Source organism: Sorex fumeus, unplaced genomic scaffold, assembly GCF_029834395.1.
Source record: "Sorex fumeus unplaced genomic scaffold, SorFum_2.1 ptg000033l, whole genome shotgun sequence".
Lineage (NCBI taxonomy): Eukaryota > Metazoa > Chordata > Mammalia > Eulipotyphla > Soricidae > Sorex > Sorex fumeus.
Genome location: NW_026606090.1, coordinates 13,035,112 through 13,052,275, shown reverse-complemented (window position 1 = coordinate 13,052,275; position 17,164 = coordinate 13,035,112). Strand labels below are relative to the sequence as shown.

The 17,164-nt window shown below is 38.7% G+C and overlaps 1 protein-coding gene and 1 non-coding gene across 2 annotated transcripts in view; both read right to left on the bottom strand.

Moving 5' to 3' along the window:
* Positions 1-17,164, bottom strand: part of TNKS (tankyrase) — a 191,223-nt gene that overhangs the window by 16,386 nt on the left and 157,673 nt on the right. Inside the window, exons 15-20 of the mRNA XM_056116682.1 lie at positions 15,883-16,048; positions 13,570-13,789; positions 13,144-13,253; positions 9,081-9,269; positions 7,001-7,238; positions 5,852-5,934 (exon numbers count right to left, since the gene is read on the bottom strand). Of these exons, the coding sequence (XP_055972657.1) occupies positions 5,852-5,934; positions 7,001-7,238; positions 9,081-9,269; positions 13,144-13,253; positions 13,570-13,789; positions 15,883-16,048 (1,006 nt within the window). The remainder of the gene's footprint in view (positions 1-5,851; positions 5,935-7,000; positions 7,239-9,080; positions 9,270-13,143; positions 13,254-13,569; positions 13,790-15,882; positions 16,049-17,164) is intronic.
* On the bottom strand, positions 7,591-7,693 carry LOC130026249 (U6 spliceosomal RNA). Its single transcript, XR_008792859.1, has one exon. It is a non-coding gene; the product is annotated as a U6 spliceosomal RNA (small nuclear RNA).

Sequence of the window (17,164 nt, the reverse complement as noted above, 5' to 3'; positions counted from 1 at the left end):
AACAGGGTCTCATGTATCAAATTACCAGTTCCAATTCCAAGGTTCCTTACATTCTTCTGAATTGACATAGTGCATATCTGGAAGCAACAGAAACCAAGCCAGTAAACACAGCGTTCGCTACCTGCCAGCAGGTTCCAAACCTTTTACACTCATGGGTCATACCCCGTCAGTGGCCTGGAAGTGTAAACCACTGCTCTAGAGGTTCTCGGGAGAGATGGAGAATGATCTGTTCATAACAAAAACACCTTATTTCATTCTCACAATAAAAAAGTAACATTAATGTCCTTCTGAGAAAACAGGCTCAGACAAGTCAAAAAGAACATTCATAGAAGAGCAGAAAGGTATTGTAGTGGCTGTCTTTCCCTAGTGCTTCTCTCCTGCCCTTCCTCCATTTCCTTTTTTTGGGAGGTTGGGGGGGCACACTCAGTGGTACTCAGGGCTTATTCTTGGCTCTGCAGGCAGGATCACTCCTGGCAGGCTCAGGAGACCATACGGGATGTGAGGAATCAAACCCAGTCGGCCATGTGCAAGGCAAACACCCTACCTGCTATACTATTTCTCTGGCCCCCAGCTTCTATTTCTTAATAATGATGACAACTAGAAGAAAACAGAAAGCTAAAATAACCAAACCTGAGTTTAGGTGCTTTGAGTTATATCTAGAAAATCAGAGGTTTGCTATTTCTTTATACTCAGCATATATTAAAATAAAATTATAATTTAAAAAAGATAATCCATGCATCAGCAAACTTATCTTGCATATTATGCAAATGCCACTTCAAGAACTATTTCTTGTCCTAAGATTTGTTAATTTTTCAGGAATGGGGAGAGAAAGAGTTAAAAAAAAGACAATTCTTTTACTAGGGGTTTTTACTCTAGATCGCAGACTAGAGTAACAATAAAAATAACTATAAATTCATATTCACAATATTTTAGTCCATGCTTTTGTCTTTACTTTTTATTTATTTTTGGCTTTTGGGGTCACACCTGGTAATGCACAGAGGTCACTCCTGGCTCTGCACTCAGGAATTACTCCTGGCAGTGCTCAGCAGACCATATGGACGCTGGGAATAGTACCCAGGTCAGCCGTGTGCAAGGCAAACACCCTATCCACTGTGCTATCGCTCCAGCCCCAATCTTTAAAGAATTTTAACTAGAAACACGTATTTATACTATGCATGGTGTTGGATTTTTTATTGTAACACCATGATTTTACTAAGTTGTTCATAATACACTTGTTTCAACAAAAATCAATTCCACCACCAGTGTGACCTTCCCTCTACCAATGTCCCTGTTTCCCTCCCACCTACAAGCCTACTCCTTGGTAGGTTCATAACACATCTACTTTATACTGCTTCTGCAACAAAAAAATAAGTGGAATTATCAGGGAATAGATCAGTAAAAGTCAATCTGTGATGACTGACTGTTGTATCTCACATGGTGTTACTAAAGTCACTGGGGATTTACTCAGCTGGATGGTGCTGGTTGAGTCTTCCTTGGTACTGTTTTGGCTCACTGAACTTAATGGACTTCTATGCAAGTTTCCCGTCAAATCTACTGTGTTCTTACAGAGATGTATGTAAATACTGTGAAATCCAGAGGTGCCCAGTGGTCACATATGTGGCCATATGCTTCAGGAATTGTGGAGCTGGACCCATTTATAGGGCAGAGGAAGTTGAGTGTGGGGGTTACTCGGCCTAGTGGGAAAGGAGGGGAATCTGCCTGTCCCCAATGCAAGAAGGACTCAAGAGTTTTCAGGTTGGAGATGGATCTACCTGGAACCATTTGGTGGTTTGACAGCTTGCTGAGATTCAGCTGTTGAGCTGGGCCTGTTTATGTGGCAGAGGATCTCAGGTGTGATGGCTGCTGGGACTAACTAGAAGGGAGAGGAATCTGCCCACCCACATTCCAAAAGCCCTCAGACTTTTCAGTTCTGAGATTAACCTATGTTTGATGGCTTGTTGAGGGTGTTGAACTTTTAACTAGATGTACTATGGTGGTCACTTCACAATATATAAAAATAGTGAAACATGATGTTGTATTCTTAATGTGTACCTATGATGAAGCTAATATGTCAGTTAAAAAAAACAACCAATCTTTAAATAACTGTTAAAAATTTATAAAATCACACTGTATAAAAACACGTGGATGATAAATAAGCCCACAATGATCATGAACAGGCTCACAAGGAGTCTTCCAAGTTCTATCACATCATGTTCCAGAAGTTACAATATAAATCAAGTTACATTTAATAAATGAAGGGTGCAAATGACACTTGGTATTACAGTTAATAACAAAGACAATTGCTATATGTTAAAGTAAAACTTGACAAAATATTTATGCTAATGAATCCAGTTAGTTAAGCAACTACTAAGCATGTAACTGTGAAGGCTTTTAGATAAGGCTATGGTGCTGGAAGGGAAGTGTTTCAGGAACCAGGAATAAAGTATCTCTTTCCCCAATCCACTGAGTGAGAAGTAGCTAAAAGCAGTAACAGAAGGGCTCTCTAGCTTATGCTACACAGACACAAAATAATGGGCACAATATATATACCTTCACTTTCTCCCCCCAGCTATTCTGATCATCAGCATAATATTACTGGCTTGATAACAGAATGACAATGGGAGAAAGTTCAATAGGTAAGTTAAAAAGAGTTATGGCATTCATTACTCTGTAGCTGAAGACTAGTCAAGGAACAATAAAAATGAATCTGATTGCTTATTACTTAGTCCAGGACAGTCAAATGTGGTTCATTACAAAAAAAGGTCACTTGCCGGGAAGAACAGTGCTAGTATACTTTAAATGAAATAGTCAACTTATTTATAAAAAAAAAAAAGAGGTTGGGGGGAAAAAGAAATCAAGGAACACATTTACTCAGACAGAACAAAGTTGCAGTGAAAAAAAGATAATAAATTCATGTAACCAGGATAATGAGTCAAGAGGACTTATGAATTAAAAAAAAAGAGGACTTATGACTGAATTATTTAACTAATAAAATCAATCAGATGGGAGTCATGCCACAGGAGATTAGTAAATGGAAGAGACAGTAAGAACAAAAAGCATACATGTATGATGCAAGCTGATGGAAAAAGATGAAACTCAATTCCTATGAAAAATTTTCTTCAGTCAACTTAAGTAATTTGTCTAAATTATAATATTCAGTTCATCAAGTCAAGAAGTATAAAATATTATTATGGATATAATTTAGAAAAAAGGGACTAAGTTGGGATATGGCAATTATATTTTTAAAATCCCTCCAATACCTTCAGAAAAAAGGTAAAAATGTTCTATTTACAATATTCTCCTAAAAATCTCAAAATAGAGTCAACCAATGGAAGGTGAAGTTTAAAGGGAAAAGGGAATTATTATGGCCGGGTTTAAAGTCTTTACCAGTAGACAGAAGACCCATCTGATGTTTCATTAACACATATTTCACTAACAGACACAGAAGATAGGAATTTTAACATTTTGTGGACATTTGAAAGAATATTTTACAGGTAAAGTAAGCGACAGGTTTAAAATGTTACATAAACAGTAATAGGGAGAAAATAATCAGAGTTAAGATATACTTTTTTTTTTTTACCCCATGGATATTCTCAGTTATTTTGATCATTAGGGTATTAAAGATGAACTACAATCAACAATATATTGAAATTTAGCTAAGAAACAAGAAACAGTATTAGAAAAATGATTCCAGTATAAATGATAGAAAAAGGATACAGGTTTTAAATTAAACTGGATGACTTAAAGTATAAAAGTCACAGAGGTAGCAGGCAGTGAGGAATTTGGGAACTCTGTTTATATAGAGAATAACTGAAAAAGGTCGCAAATTTGTCCTCAAATAAAAGGAAGTCTGTAGGAGTGGATGGCCGCAAGGGTCAGCCTCTTGCTCGCTAGCTCTCAGAAAGTCTGACCAGAAGATTGTGTTCTCATCCACAAGCCCCATAGAGGAAATGTCAACCTTTGTTTACATTTGTTAAAAGCAACACAAAGAAGGGTCACAAGGCTGGAAGAGAGTCCTCACATATGTGTGGTCAGGATTCACTACACTGGAAAAGCGTTTCCCAACTGGAAAAGCCTGCCGTCCAGGCAACAAGGCCTGTGCACAGAGGCTCCCTGGTGGGTGGGAGCAGGCAGTCACTGAGGGAATGGAGGAAAACAGCAACAGCCCCTCAAGAACCTACAAAAATAGGCTCCTCAGAGGATTCCTTCTTTGGTTCCGAAAAAGTGTGCTGTGTTTTTCCATAAAGCCTTCCTTCCTGTTTCTAAGTAAACCCATTTGCTGGTGAAATAACTGGCTGTGAGGTAATGACACCTCTGCAGATGCAAAGATCCTGAAGAGAGATCATCTTAAGTTTTAACCTGAGCCATGCACACAGTAGAGAGAACAGACGGCAAGTGGGTAATGTGAAAAAGGAGAGAAATATGGCTCCAAGCCACAGGGAAAGGGGGCCAGGAGCACGAGGCGAATTTCCCCTCCGACTCTCCATCTGCAGTGCGGTCTGACCATCACTGGATTTGGAACGTTCAGCTTCCGGAGCTGTGAGAATCAAACTTCTCAGAAAAGAACTAAATTTTTATTGTTTAAGTCAGTAAGTCTGTGATTATTTGTTATGGTAGTTCTATAAAAGTAATAAAAGATTTGTAGACTAGAAGCTTGATTTCTGTGAAAAACAGAAAAATATAAGCAGGATTGAGATCAGTGGATCCAGTGGGTAGATCTTGGCACACATTAAATAAGCAATAACACCGCCCAAATTGTAGCAAGCTGGCATCCCATGTAGATGTTTAAAAAAGTCATTTCTATATCTGGGTGAATGACAATAATTTCTAAAGACTGTCTCTTTCTAAGATTCTAAATATACCAATAACCTTCTAGAATCATCTAGTATCTGATTCAACATAAAAACAGAATGAGAAACAAAGATCTCAATTCATAAATGCTGTTAAAGATGACTTCACAGCTAAGACCCTCGTTAACTACTAACATTATTCTGAAAATATAATCGGTCTATTTTGAGGGTATGGCCAATTTTGGGATCAACTTTGCTTTGGACTTCAGCTGGTTATCAGGAAATTTATAAAAGGGCGATTTGAAAGAAGGTGCATTTATCTACTTCTGTTGTTTTTTTGCCACATGGTACTAATGGCTTATTCCTGGTTCTGGGTTCCTGGATCATTCCTGGTAGGGCTTGGGGGACCATATGGAGTACCGGGTGTGTGCATGGCAAGCTCCTATTTTGTTATACTATCTTTCCAGCCCCCCAAAGGTGCACTTTTCTATTAATTTTTGATTAAATGAACAATTGCTTCATAAACATTTTTGCAAAATATTTCTCACAATTTTTTCCTTTGCTTTAAGATGGGTAAGGGGTGAATAAATGTCAGTAGGTTTTGGAAGCAAAATAATCAAAGATGTTGAAAATATTCATATGTTTCGTAGTATAAATTTTGACATAATTAAACTTATGGAACCTGGTAGCATAAAAGGACATAACACAGTCAGAAAGATTTGCTATGGGGCTGGAGTAGTAGTATAGCAGATAAGGCACTTGCCGCAAGTGTTGGGCCTGGATTCCCTTTCCGGTCCCCCAGGAACACTGACAGGAGTGATCCTTGAGCAGAGTCATGGATAAGCCCTGAGTATGGCCTCCAAACCACCACCATCAACAACAAAAAAGACTTCTACCATCAATGAGACATTTTGGGGAAAGAAGTATAAAAAACTGGGTCCCCTGGTTTCTTTATAGATTTGCTATAGGTTAAAAAAAAACAGCAGTTGAGAGACAATAATAAAATGCATGGTAATAAATAACTATATTTAATTTGAAAGATTCCAAATAAGAGAAATTACCTGTTCTGTTTCAAAGATGTCCCGAAGGTGTTCAAGCCCAAGGCTTTTTAGGAATTGGCTGATATTCATGTCAAGACCCGCAACTAGGAGAGACACAAAGTTTTTTAGAAGGGATTATCAAGTCTAAAGGAAGTTCCTTAATTAATCTTAATTAGAATTTTATTAAAACAGCCATCTCTCTGATACCCTTGGCTGTGCAGGTGATTCCACACAGCATAAAATAATGCAAACTGGGGGCCAGAGAGACAGTTCAGCAGATAGGGCATTTTTGCTTTGCACATGGCTGACTCAGATTCCATCTCTGGCACCCTGGTCATATTCTTCTGAGCCTATCAGAAGCAATCAATGAGCACTGAATCAGGAGTAAGCTGTGAGCACAGCTGGATGTGGTCCAAAGTTGCCAACATGCCACCTGCTGCTCCCACCTCCAAAAGCAGACCTTATACTTCATTCAGACACTTCATCTCTGAAAGTTGTGAAGAAGTAAAAGCAGTATTTACATTAATTTTAATATTAGAGCATAATTTAATGCTTTTAATAAAATATCATATTGGAGCAATAGCACAGTGGTAGGGCCTTTGCCTTGCGTGTAGCCAGCCCGGCCAAGCCAGGTTCGATTCTTCCACCCCTCTTGGAGAGCCTGGCAAGCTACCAAGAGTATCTTGCCCTCGCGGCAAAGCCTGGCAAGCTACCCGTGACGTATTCAATATGCCAAACACAGTAACAAGTCTGTGTAACAAGTAACAAGTCACAGTAACGATGGAGAAGACCTTACTGGGCCTGCTCGAGTAAATTGATGAATAATGGGAGGACCGTGACGTGACCAAGAACATGCAATTTGCTGGCATTTTTGTTTTCATTCTCTAATTTTCTTTTTTTCCCTGACACAATTTCAGTACTAAGTAGTCTGATAAAATACTATGTTGAAAATGTAAGGGGATACACACACACACATATATATATGAATAAGTTAAGGCCAAATAACTTCTAGCAAGGTAGAGGTATTATAAACTCTTGTGTCTATGAACATTTAAGGACAGAATGAACAGGTTTGCTTTTCCCTATCGCTAATCATCAAATTAAGCAAATCTGTTCCTTTTTAAAAAATGAGGAAACCAGATAAAGTAAGCATTCTCGAGGTATACTTGCCTTCTCCTTCCTTCCTTTCTGTGCCTGCTGCGCCGTCCCCCGTGTTGGATGCTCCCCCAACCGCCAACTCTGCTAGAGGGCCGGTGAGATTGTCTATGCTGCTGGCGGCGGACAGGCAAGAGGGGGTGGACGCTGGGGAGATCATAGAGGCACTCACTACGGTGGCCTGAGGTTTGAAGCAGGTGGGTAAGGCCTCGGGAGGCATGGCGTCTATCAGCAACGCCCTGATATCGTCAGCCTAAAAGGAATTGTGCAAAACAGGTTAGATGTTACTTTAGCTTTTCACTAAGAAACCAAATGCCCTGTCACCCCCTCTTGGTTTCTGATCACCCCTTCCTCTACAGCCAGACATTTCAGAAGGAATACTAAGCACTGCACTGTAGCACTGTCCTCCCGTTGTTCATCGATTTGCTTGAGCGGGCCCAGTAACATCTCCATTGTGAGACTTGTTACTGTGTTTGGCATATCAAATACGCCACGGGGAGCTTGCCAGGCTTTGCCATACAAGTGACATACTCTCGGTAACTTGCCGGGCTCTCCAAGAGGGGTGGAGGAATTGAACCTGGGCTGACCAGTGTATTTTTTTCTTTTTAAATATGGAACGCTTCACGAATTTGCGTGTCATCCTTGCACAGGGGCCATGCTAATCTTCTCTGTATCATTCCAATTTTAGTATATGTGATGCCTAAGCAAGCATGTGTACGGTTTTTTAAAGTCTATTTTCTTTTGAAAATCTAATAGCCTGGTGGTGATGATTGGTGATAACTATATTACACACCTGAGAATCTGCTGAGGGTAGGCTTCAAAGTGTTCTTGCCACAAGAATACAAAATATTAACAAGAAAGATTTGACAATACAGGTATTTAATGGGTACATGCGAATGAAGATCTGAACTGTGAGTCCAACTGCTCCAGGTCCCTTTACAGAAGCCCATTTCAGAATACTGGTCCTCATTCACAGAACTCTCGTCACTGTATTCTACTTGTACTCACCTATAAACATTTTTTTGGTTATTAAGTACAGACTTAATAACAATGTAAAATTAAAATCGAATGGAGTATTCAATGGAAGGTAGATGAGTCTGGCCTAGATTCTTCATAAAATGTGTAGGGTATAGGTATTAGGATAACTGCTGACAGGACTATAAGTGAGACAGTCTCCCGGGAGGGCTACCAACCATGAATTCCTCCCCTGGGTATATAGCACAGCCCTGGCGAGAGTCTGTGAGCAGAAGGCAAAGGGTGTGAGTGCTGAGGTGTCCTGTGTGCTGTAAAGAAGTCTGGGATAGTGCGACTCACAAGACTGAGAGGGGGAACATGGGGAATTTACTGAACTCCCAGAACAGACTGAGAAATAAGAACCCGTTGTGTCAAGCCATTCTGTTCTTGTTAAAAATTATAAAAGTGTTCTAAGTCATTTGTTACTCAATCATTATTGGATATGAAGTGTGGCTTGGAAAATGATTGCTGGCTTTAAAAACTAGATCACTGATGGGGGTCCTAAGTCAGTCCCCGGTAACTTCAAAAAATAAAGGTAGATGATGCTGTGTCTCATTTTCTAGTTGAGTCACCTCTAACCACAAAAATAAGATTTCTAAAATGCTCTACAAAATCTCCATTTATTTCACCATCTTCAGAATAACTGTACCAACACTTCAATATGTACTCCTGATTAGATCTCCTAGTCTCAGGTAAGTCATCAAGCACACCAGCTGTCTTAGGACAATGTCAAATGCAGGAGGAGTTAAGACTATTTACTTAGGAGTTAGACTGTGATCCTTAAAGAAGCACATGGCTCTTTACATGATATATTCTAGATTACATATGGCGTTCATGGAGACTTGTATTTGCCCTCCACGGACTGCCAAAAGAATGAAACTTACTTTATTGCTGAGTTTGTGTTCAAACAGAATTAAAAATTCCATCAAAAAAAAACCACATACTTAAACCACTGTGGAAGGAGAGAAATCTGTTTGTAACATCAGTGAAATAAAGTAAGCATTACTAAAGTAGAAACTGTTAAGGGTTGGGATCTTCTGTCACCTAAGGCCATGCTTAGTATGTTATTATGTGGACTTACAGTTGCCAGGTCCAATGGTGTTTGACCTTCTTGGTTTTTCATAGTTGGATCCGCACCGTGTGCTAAGAGCAGGGCACATAACTGTGTCCTTCCTTTCTGGGCTGCTTCGTGAAGAGGAGTAAATGCCCACTTATCTGTTGCATTTACACATGTATTGTATTTTATCAATAAGGCCGCTATGTCCACATGCTGCACAAAAGCACATGGAGATGAAGAATCAAAAATGAGATCTTGGAAAGCTTCACCATGTCCACTTGTTTAACATTTCATCCCTCTTTTATATGTATTCTCACACTTAAAAAACAGATGTTCTAGGGAGTACTGATCCATTCCTTTTCAAATTTCATTTTCGCTTGCCTCTTCTAAAATTTGAATCCTACAATGATTCTTTTACTATCTAACTAGTCACAGGAACTTAAAATAACCAAGCCTTTTAATATCGTCAGGCCTATCTAAAGACAACAACAACAAATCCTATAAAATTACTATCTAACTCCAAGTCTCTTAATGGTCAACCCTGAGTGGCAAATGTCTCAAATGAGTCTTCTCTGCCCATCACCCCTCTCTTCTCATCTTCAATCTGATATACTAATTGAAGCAACTCTTCTTAGAGTTTCAATGTTCTTTCTTCAGCTTTTCAGAATGTAAGGTTATAGGAAAAGAACATTTCACCAAAATTGGTGTGTTTTAAGAATACAAGAAACTACTTTATGATGAACAACTTTGTATATCAGTGTCTTTTTTAAAAAGCAAAAATCCAGTATACACATTTGGGGTACAGGGACAGAGTACAGTGGGGGAAAGGTGCCTGCCTCAAAAGCTGAGGAATCTGGCTCATCCTTAGTGCCATGCAGGGCTCCCAGGCATCACCAGGGGTCACTCCTGAGACAGGAGCCTGAAAATGTCTTTCAAAACCTCAAAAACAAAACATTTTCGGGCTCAAGAGGGAGAGCAAATACCTTTCAAGGGGGAGGTCCTGGGTCCCTCACACCACATGGCTCCCCCAAAACACAAGTGCGGCCTTTGGTGGTCCCCAAGTTCCACTAGGGGTGACCCTGGGTTATAGATCAGCACCATGTGTGGTACCCAAACAACACACAAAAAATGAAAGTTTATGACAAAAAATTATTCAAAGGTAGTTTGAAGCTTTTGATAATATTAAATGTAACTTTTAATTATGTATAGAAGCAATAAGGGATTCCTGCAACCCATCTCAAGGTAATATTTCAAGGGTAACATTCTAAAATTCTGGGCTGTAGATACAATATGAGAGAGAAGGCACTAGCCTCACATGCGGCACACTCTGGTTCAAATTTCCGCCACCACATATGGCTCCCTGAACACTGTCAGGGGGCACTCCTGAGTAGAGAGTAGTCCCTGAGCACTATGGGGAGTGGCCGCCAAACCAAAATAAATATACATACACATAAATGATTGGTAGAAAAAATAATTTCAGAGAACTAGAAGGAATATATTTAAGAAAAAACTTGAACTTCCAAGGAAGCATACATAATTATTCTGACAATATAAAGGCCAAATATAAAAAGCACGATCAGGCAAGGGTTTCTGAAAAGAGGCTATTTTTATGTTAACCTTTTTTCAATAAATGATTATAGCATCATTATAAAATTGACAAAAAGATAAAAATGGGCACCAATTATGTAGCTACCAAATTACCTACAATAATACAACATAAAACACAGTAATTTAGTTACCTAATAAAAGAATATTTATTGAAAAGAATATTTTTGATCAGTTAAACCACAAATATGGAATAATTTCAAACTTCCAGGAAGCTTACTGGCTATTTAAATGATGTTACTGAAGATTATATTTATTCTACTTCCATATGCACTGGAAGAGAATATAATTTGAAAGATTAATTTGAATAAGCTTTCAAAATTTGGTAATCCAGTGAAAATTACATGTGTATGTATAGAATGAGTTCTGTATATGCTCTGAATCATTAAACTTTATGTTGAATGTATTGTTTTGTGTGGAGAAACTAATTCTATGCTGGGTCAATGTGCTAAAAAACATCTCAAAAAACAAAAATCAGTCAAGAGCACACTACTATCTAAACAGACTACAGACACAATTTTTACCACTTACAAATCTACACCACCTGGGTAAAAAGATCCCTGGAAACGAAGGTTAACAAAGGCCATAAACAGGCTACATTTCAGTCCTATACAATTTTTAAGAGTATGGGGCGTGAACAGGGCTCAAGGCTTAGAACTTAGACTAAGGATGCAAGTTTGGTCCCTGGTGCTACCATGCACTAAGCACAGACTAACAGCTCATGCTATTCACAGAGAACAGTCTGGCAACTGTACCACCTGGGATTCTTAGAGCAGCAAATTGCAGCCACACAGCAATCAGGTGTGTGTGAGCACCCCAACTAAAGGGGTGCAACCCTTGCAACCAAATATAGGAAATGTAAGTCACACAGATGCAAAATGCACTGCTTGGTAACCAACTGTGAGTTCTGAAGCATCCTGGACCCTGAAAGTACCAAGCAAGCACCAGGAGGGAGCTTGAACAGGGGAACATGTGTGCAAGCACCAGAACTACTAGAGTCCAGCTGTCCAGGCAAACACCTTGACCACGTGTGTAAACAAAAAAGCCTGATGGAGAGCAACGTAACTACCCGTGTCAGTACCACAGCCAGGCCCATATGATCCCGGTCATGTAACAACAATAATGAAGGTAAGGAGGAAAATCATCTTCCTCAACCTTTAAAAAAAAGCACACGTGAGGCCATAGCCACAGCATAGCAGGGAGGATGTGTGCCTTGCATGTGGCTGACCTGAGTTGAATCCCTGGCATCCCACATGGTCTCCTGAGTATCGTCAGAAATGATTCCTGAGTACAGTCAGGAGTAAACCCTGAGCCAATGTGCCTCCATCTCCCACATTGTTTTTTTTAAAGTGTGTACATGCATCTGTAAGCAAAGCATTCAAGTGAAAGATCTAAAAAAGGATGACTGAAATGTTTCCACAAGAGTACATCAAAGACAGTTGGAGAATCAAGTTGTACAACAAAATGCTGTTAATGACAACTATTTTCATTGTAGAGACCTGGGAAGCAGGGGAGGAGACATGCTGGGGCTCCAGTCAGAACTCTTTTAAAAACCTCTTTTAAAACTCTTTTAAAACTGTAAACTGATGCCACTTGTCTCCCAATGTTGGACACTTGTTTAAAGAGAAATCAGTGAAACATGAAAAGGTTCAGAGAAGAAAATCCAGCAAATTGATTTACTCAGTATAAAATGACATGCTACATGAGTAACAACGACAACAGAAAGAGTATATGCAAAAGCACTGAACAGAATAAGGCATGATATGACTATAAAGATGCAAAACCCTTCAATCTTAAAAGTTCTTCTTGGGTATGTATGCACTTGGCTCTATGTTTAATGATCATTCCTGGCAGGGTGAAACATGTTCCAAGTACTAGGCTGGGGCTGGCCACATGCAAGGCTAATGCCTTAACCCTTGCTCTATCTCTCCAAATCTAACTTTCAAATTTCTTCAACAATGTGTTTCTGAATTGAGGAAAACTGAGACAGCAAGTTCTTTCTGTATAAAAAGGCCCAAAACACAGACCAAGCTTTTTAGAGAAAAATACAATAGGCATCAAAGAATACTTACCGCCAAATAACAGCATGACTAATGAAATTTTATAGATATCACATTATTCTATCTCTAGGCTATAAGCCATTATCTGAACTCAATTACTAACTATTTCACATTGATATTCAGCTGGCTAGGCATGCAGATTATTCCTAACTAAATTGTAAGATTTAAGAGTGCCACAAAGTCCTTCTTCTGGCTGGCTCAAGCAACATCTATTTCTGTACTAGATAAAAAGTAGAGACAAAAAAAAATGCTATAGAAAGGATGAACTTTGGTTGAAAGATGGTCTTGCTTAACTGGGCCAGAAATGTTAATAACAGATTAAAATTGTGCTAATTTAGGCTCACATTTCTACTCCAGGTGAAGTGTGCCTTTCCGAGTAAATGTTAGTGTAGTTTTCTAGGCTTCAGCTTTAGCATACTCACCCCATAGGAGGCTGCGTTATGGAGAGGAATTAAACCACCTTTATCTTGGGCATTAACATCTGCTCCATGCTCGAGAAGATACTCAGCTACTTCCAGGTTATTATAACCTGCTATTGGAGGGGGAAAAAAAGGACAAATGTGAAATTTTTGAAAGAAAAAAATTGTTTTTTTGTATATATGTGATTTATAATTTGTGTGTGTGTATATATGTGTGTAAATTATGAGGAGGAAAATGTTAAGGTTTTAATACTTTTTAATTTAAAAGCTTTTACTGTTATCACATAATTGAGCGTTAACGAAAAGAAATTAAAATTAGGTCAATCAAAAGCATTAAGTGGTTCTTATGCCCAGCACTTCTTCCACTAGTAAAGTATATTCAATCTCCCAGAAAGGTCCGGGAAACGTGGCAGGGCTGGTGGTCCTTACCAGCCAGGTGCAGAGGGGTGGAGTTCCTGCCCTGGGTGTCTCTGCAGTTGATGTTCTCTGGGGTACAGAGCTTCTGCACTCTTGCCAGGCAGCCCTTCTTGGCTGCATCCAATAAGGCAGCATCACCTCTCAGTAAATCCTGAATATCTGTGTCTCCCTCTTTCACCAGATCTAGTGGTGTATTTCCATCTCTGTTCTTTTTTGTTGGATCAGCTCCATGCTGTAGAGAAGAAAATCAAACATGAGTTTATATCATCTATAGTATCATTCATAAGGTGACTTAATTTATATTATCACTATTAACTTCACCCTCAATTCAAAGGAAGATATCTTTGTTGTACGCAACTTAAAAAGAGCAGGCGTGTATCCTGTTTTATTTATTGCTTAGACATTATTTTTTATTGAATCACACTGTAAGGTGAATCCTATTTTAATGCAAATTTCTTACTTGACAATACAGTGGAGCAGCTCTACTCAGCAAAGCCTACTGACCAACAGGGACAGAGAAGTATAGGAGGTGATCAGTGCCTGTGACCATTGTATTATTTATTTTTTCAGACTCCAAGCTGTCTTTGAAAATCTCTTTTCTCTTTAAGAATGGCAGAGATGCAAATTTTAATCAGATTCCAGTTGCATAAATATATTTAACGGACATCATAAAAAACAAGAATAAAGAGAAAGACACACAGGTGGAAAGAATGCTTAATCCTAAATTGAATCAATAAGGAAAAAGAAGTCTGAAAAACATAAGCTTAACATCAATCATGCAAAAGGTTTAAATGTGCTAACAAATTGATTTTAATTAAAAATAAATGGAAGTCAAGATTATTTTTGTTAAAACCTGCCAGAAACTAACTTCAGAAAGGATAATTGAAATTGTAAAAATCAGAAACGGGACTGGAGCAACAGCACAGCACGTAGGGCTTTTGCCTTGCGCGTGGCTGACGCGGGTTCGATTCCCAGCATCCCATATGGTCCCCTGAACGCTAACAGGAGTAATTCCTGAGTGCATGAGCCAGGGGTAACCCCTGTGCAATGCCGGGTGTGACCCAAAAAGGAAAAAAAAATCAGAAACAAATCAAAGTAGAAAGAGGTTGAGTGATCTAAAAGGTACTTCTATACAACTAGCAGTATTAAAAACAAGGATAAAAAACATTGTTCTTAATATAACAATATTACTTTTAACAAAAACATATTAATATGTGAATGCATTGAGAGAAGAATTTCATTTATATTTAACTAGAATAAGTTTTCTTTTAACTTAAAAAAGCCCCATAAATATGTGTTTGATGATTTTTCATCATCCTTTGATTTACTAAGTACACAAATTTGAACACAAATTTATGTGATCATCATAAAATTACTAGTTTACACTATTTAAAGCATATCCCCCAAATCTGTATAGATAACTTTGCTCAAAGATTTAATATACTCATAACACAAGAATAAGGTTTGTAGAATACACACACTTAAATAAGTGTTTAACTGTCACGGTCCTCCCGTTGTTCATCGATTTGCTCGAGAGGTCCAGTAACGTCTCCATCGTGAGACTTGTTGTTACTGTGTTTGGCATATTGAATACGTCATGGGTAGCTTGCCAGGCTCTGCCGTGCGGGCGAGATACGATAGCACAGCGGTAGGGCATTTGCCTTACAAGCAGCCAACATGGCCGACCCGGGTTCGATTCCTCCGTCCCTCTCGGAGAGCCCGGCAAGTGTTTAAAAATGAAGCTAATTAGAGGGTCAGTAAGAAAGAATTGAAAAACTTGCTTTTTTAGAATAATTTTCTGATATTAATGTTAGAGAAGCAACGTAAACAGATTTACTCTTTCTAAAATGTACAATCTGATGTACTGTGATGAGCTAAATAAATCATTCAGATGGAACTTTAGCATTAGTTCAAGCTACAGATATATTGTACTGCACTTAAACTTTCTTGAAAAGAGAAATTGAAAGCAGTCTCTACAGAACTTGTTTTACTTAGCAAATGACTTTTTGTTTGAGCAGTGCTGGAGATCAAACTCAGGCGTCACTCATGCCAGACAGGAGCTTGACCACTGAGCCACGTGGTAGTAATAATGCTAAGAGAGGACTGGAGACAGGACAGGGACCAGGGGCCCCAAAATGTATTCCTGGGCTTTTGCACTAAACTATCTGCCCAGGTTGGTAAAGCATTGTGGGCTGCGTGGGTAAAGTACTAGTGAGCATTGCTTGGAGGTAAAAAGAAAGACCATTACTTTGATATAATTCCACATATTAACCCCTATAGCCCCCCAATAAGCAATTATATCTTATAATCTTAAGAAGTACATACTTTTAAAAGGAGCTTGCAGATTTCATATTTTCCTTTAGCTGCTGCTTCGTGCAGAGGGGTAAATTTCCATAAATCGGCCACATTGACTGAAGCACCGTGCCTTACTAGAAGTTCAGCCACCTCATAGTGTCCATATGAACAGGCATTATGAAGGGGCACCAAGCCACTAAACGAAGGAAAATTAATTTAAAGGCATATAACAAACTCTTGAATTAAGATGATTCTTAAAAGCAATTTAATTCTTTGTAGCATCAACTATACTGAACACTGACTAAAAAATATATAATTCTTCCTTTTGTCTTGAAGATACAGACATTCATTCTCAAGTTAGAAAAATCTGAAAAGTATCCTTTACGACATAAAAAAGTTCCCAAGTTTTATGGTGATTTAAATTTAAATTTCACTCTCCTTATAAGAGGAAAAGACTGTATCACAATACTTTCAAGATTTACCCTGGTAACACAAAGACCAATACTTTATGAATAAGTGAATACAAGGATGTACTGAAAAATAACCTGGCTTTATCATCTACATGATCTTCTTTAGTTTGGGTTTTTCTAATGAAAACGATATACATACTGAGAAATATGTCACTGTCACTGTCCTCCCATTGTTCATCAATTTGCTCGAGAGGGCAACAGTAACATCTCACAAAAAACTGTGAGACTTGTTGTTACTGTTTTTGGCATAATGAATACAACACAGATAGCTTGCCAGGCTTTGTCAAGAAATATATGTAATTTTACAGCAGTAGGGTGTTTGCCTTGCATGCAGTCAACATGGCCGACCCGAGTTTGATTCCTCCGCCCCTCTCGGAGAGCCCAGCAAGCTACCGAGAGTATCTCGCCCGCACGGCAGAGCCTGGCAAGCTCCCTGTGACGTATTCGATATGCCAAACACAGTAACAACAAAGTCTCCAATGGAGACGTTACTGGGCCTGCTCGAGCAAATCGAAGATCAATGGGAGGGCCTTTACTTTTTACTTTACTTACTAATTTACTTAGGCATGTCTTATTTAAATTCCTGCAAATTTGGTAGTGACACTTGTGCGAATATGTACATGTGGACATGTACAGCAACAGAAAATCAAACTCATAATTTTGTTAATCATAAACTCTAGAGTCAGATGAGAAAACCTACTATCTGAATTTAGAAAAACAGCTTCATTCTGAGATGAGTCTAAGTTCTGATAAAAAGGTGTCTAGATAAAAATAACCAAAAAATGTACCCATAAAAAAAGGCACAAATGAAAGATACAGTTCAGACATGACAAAATAAGAGA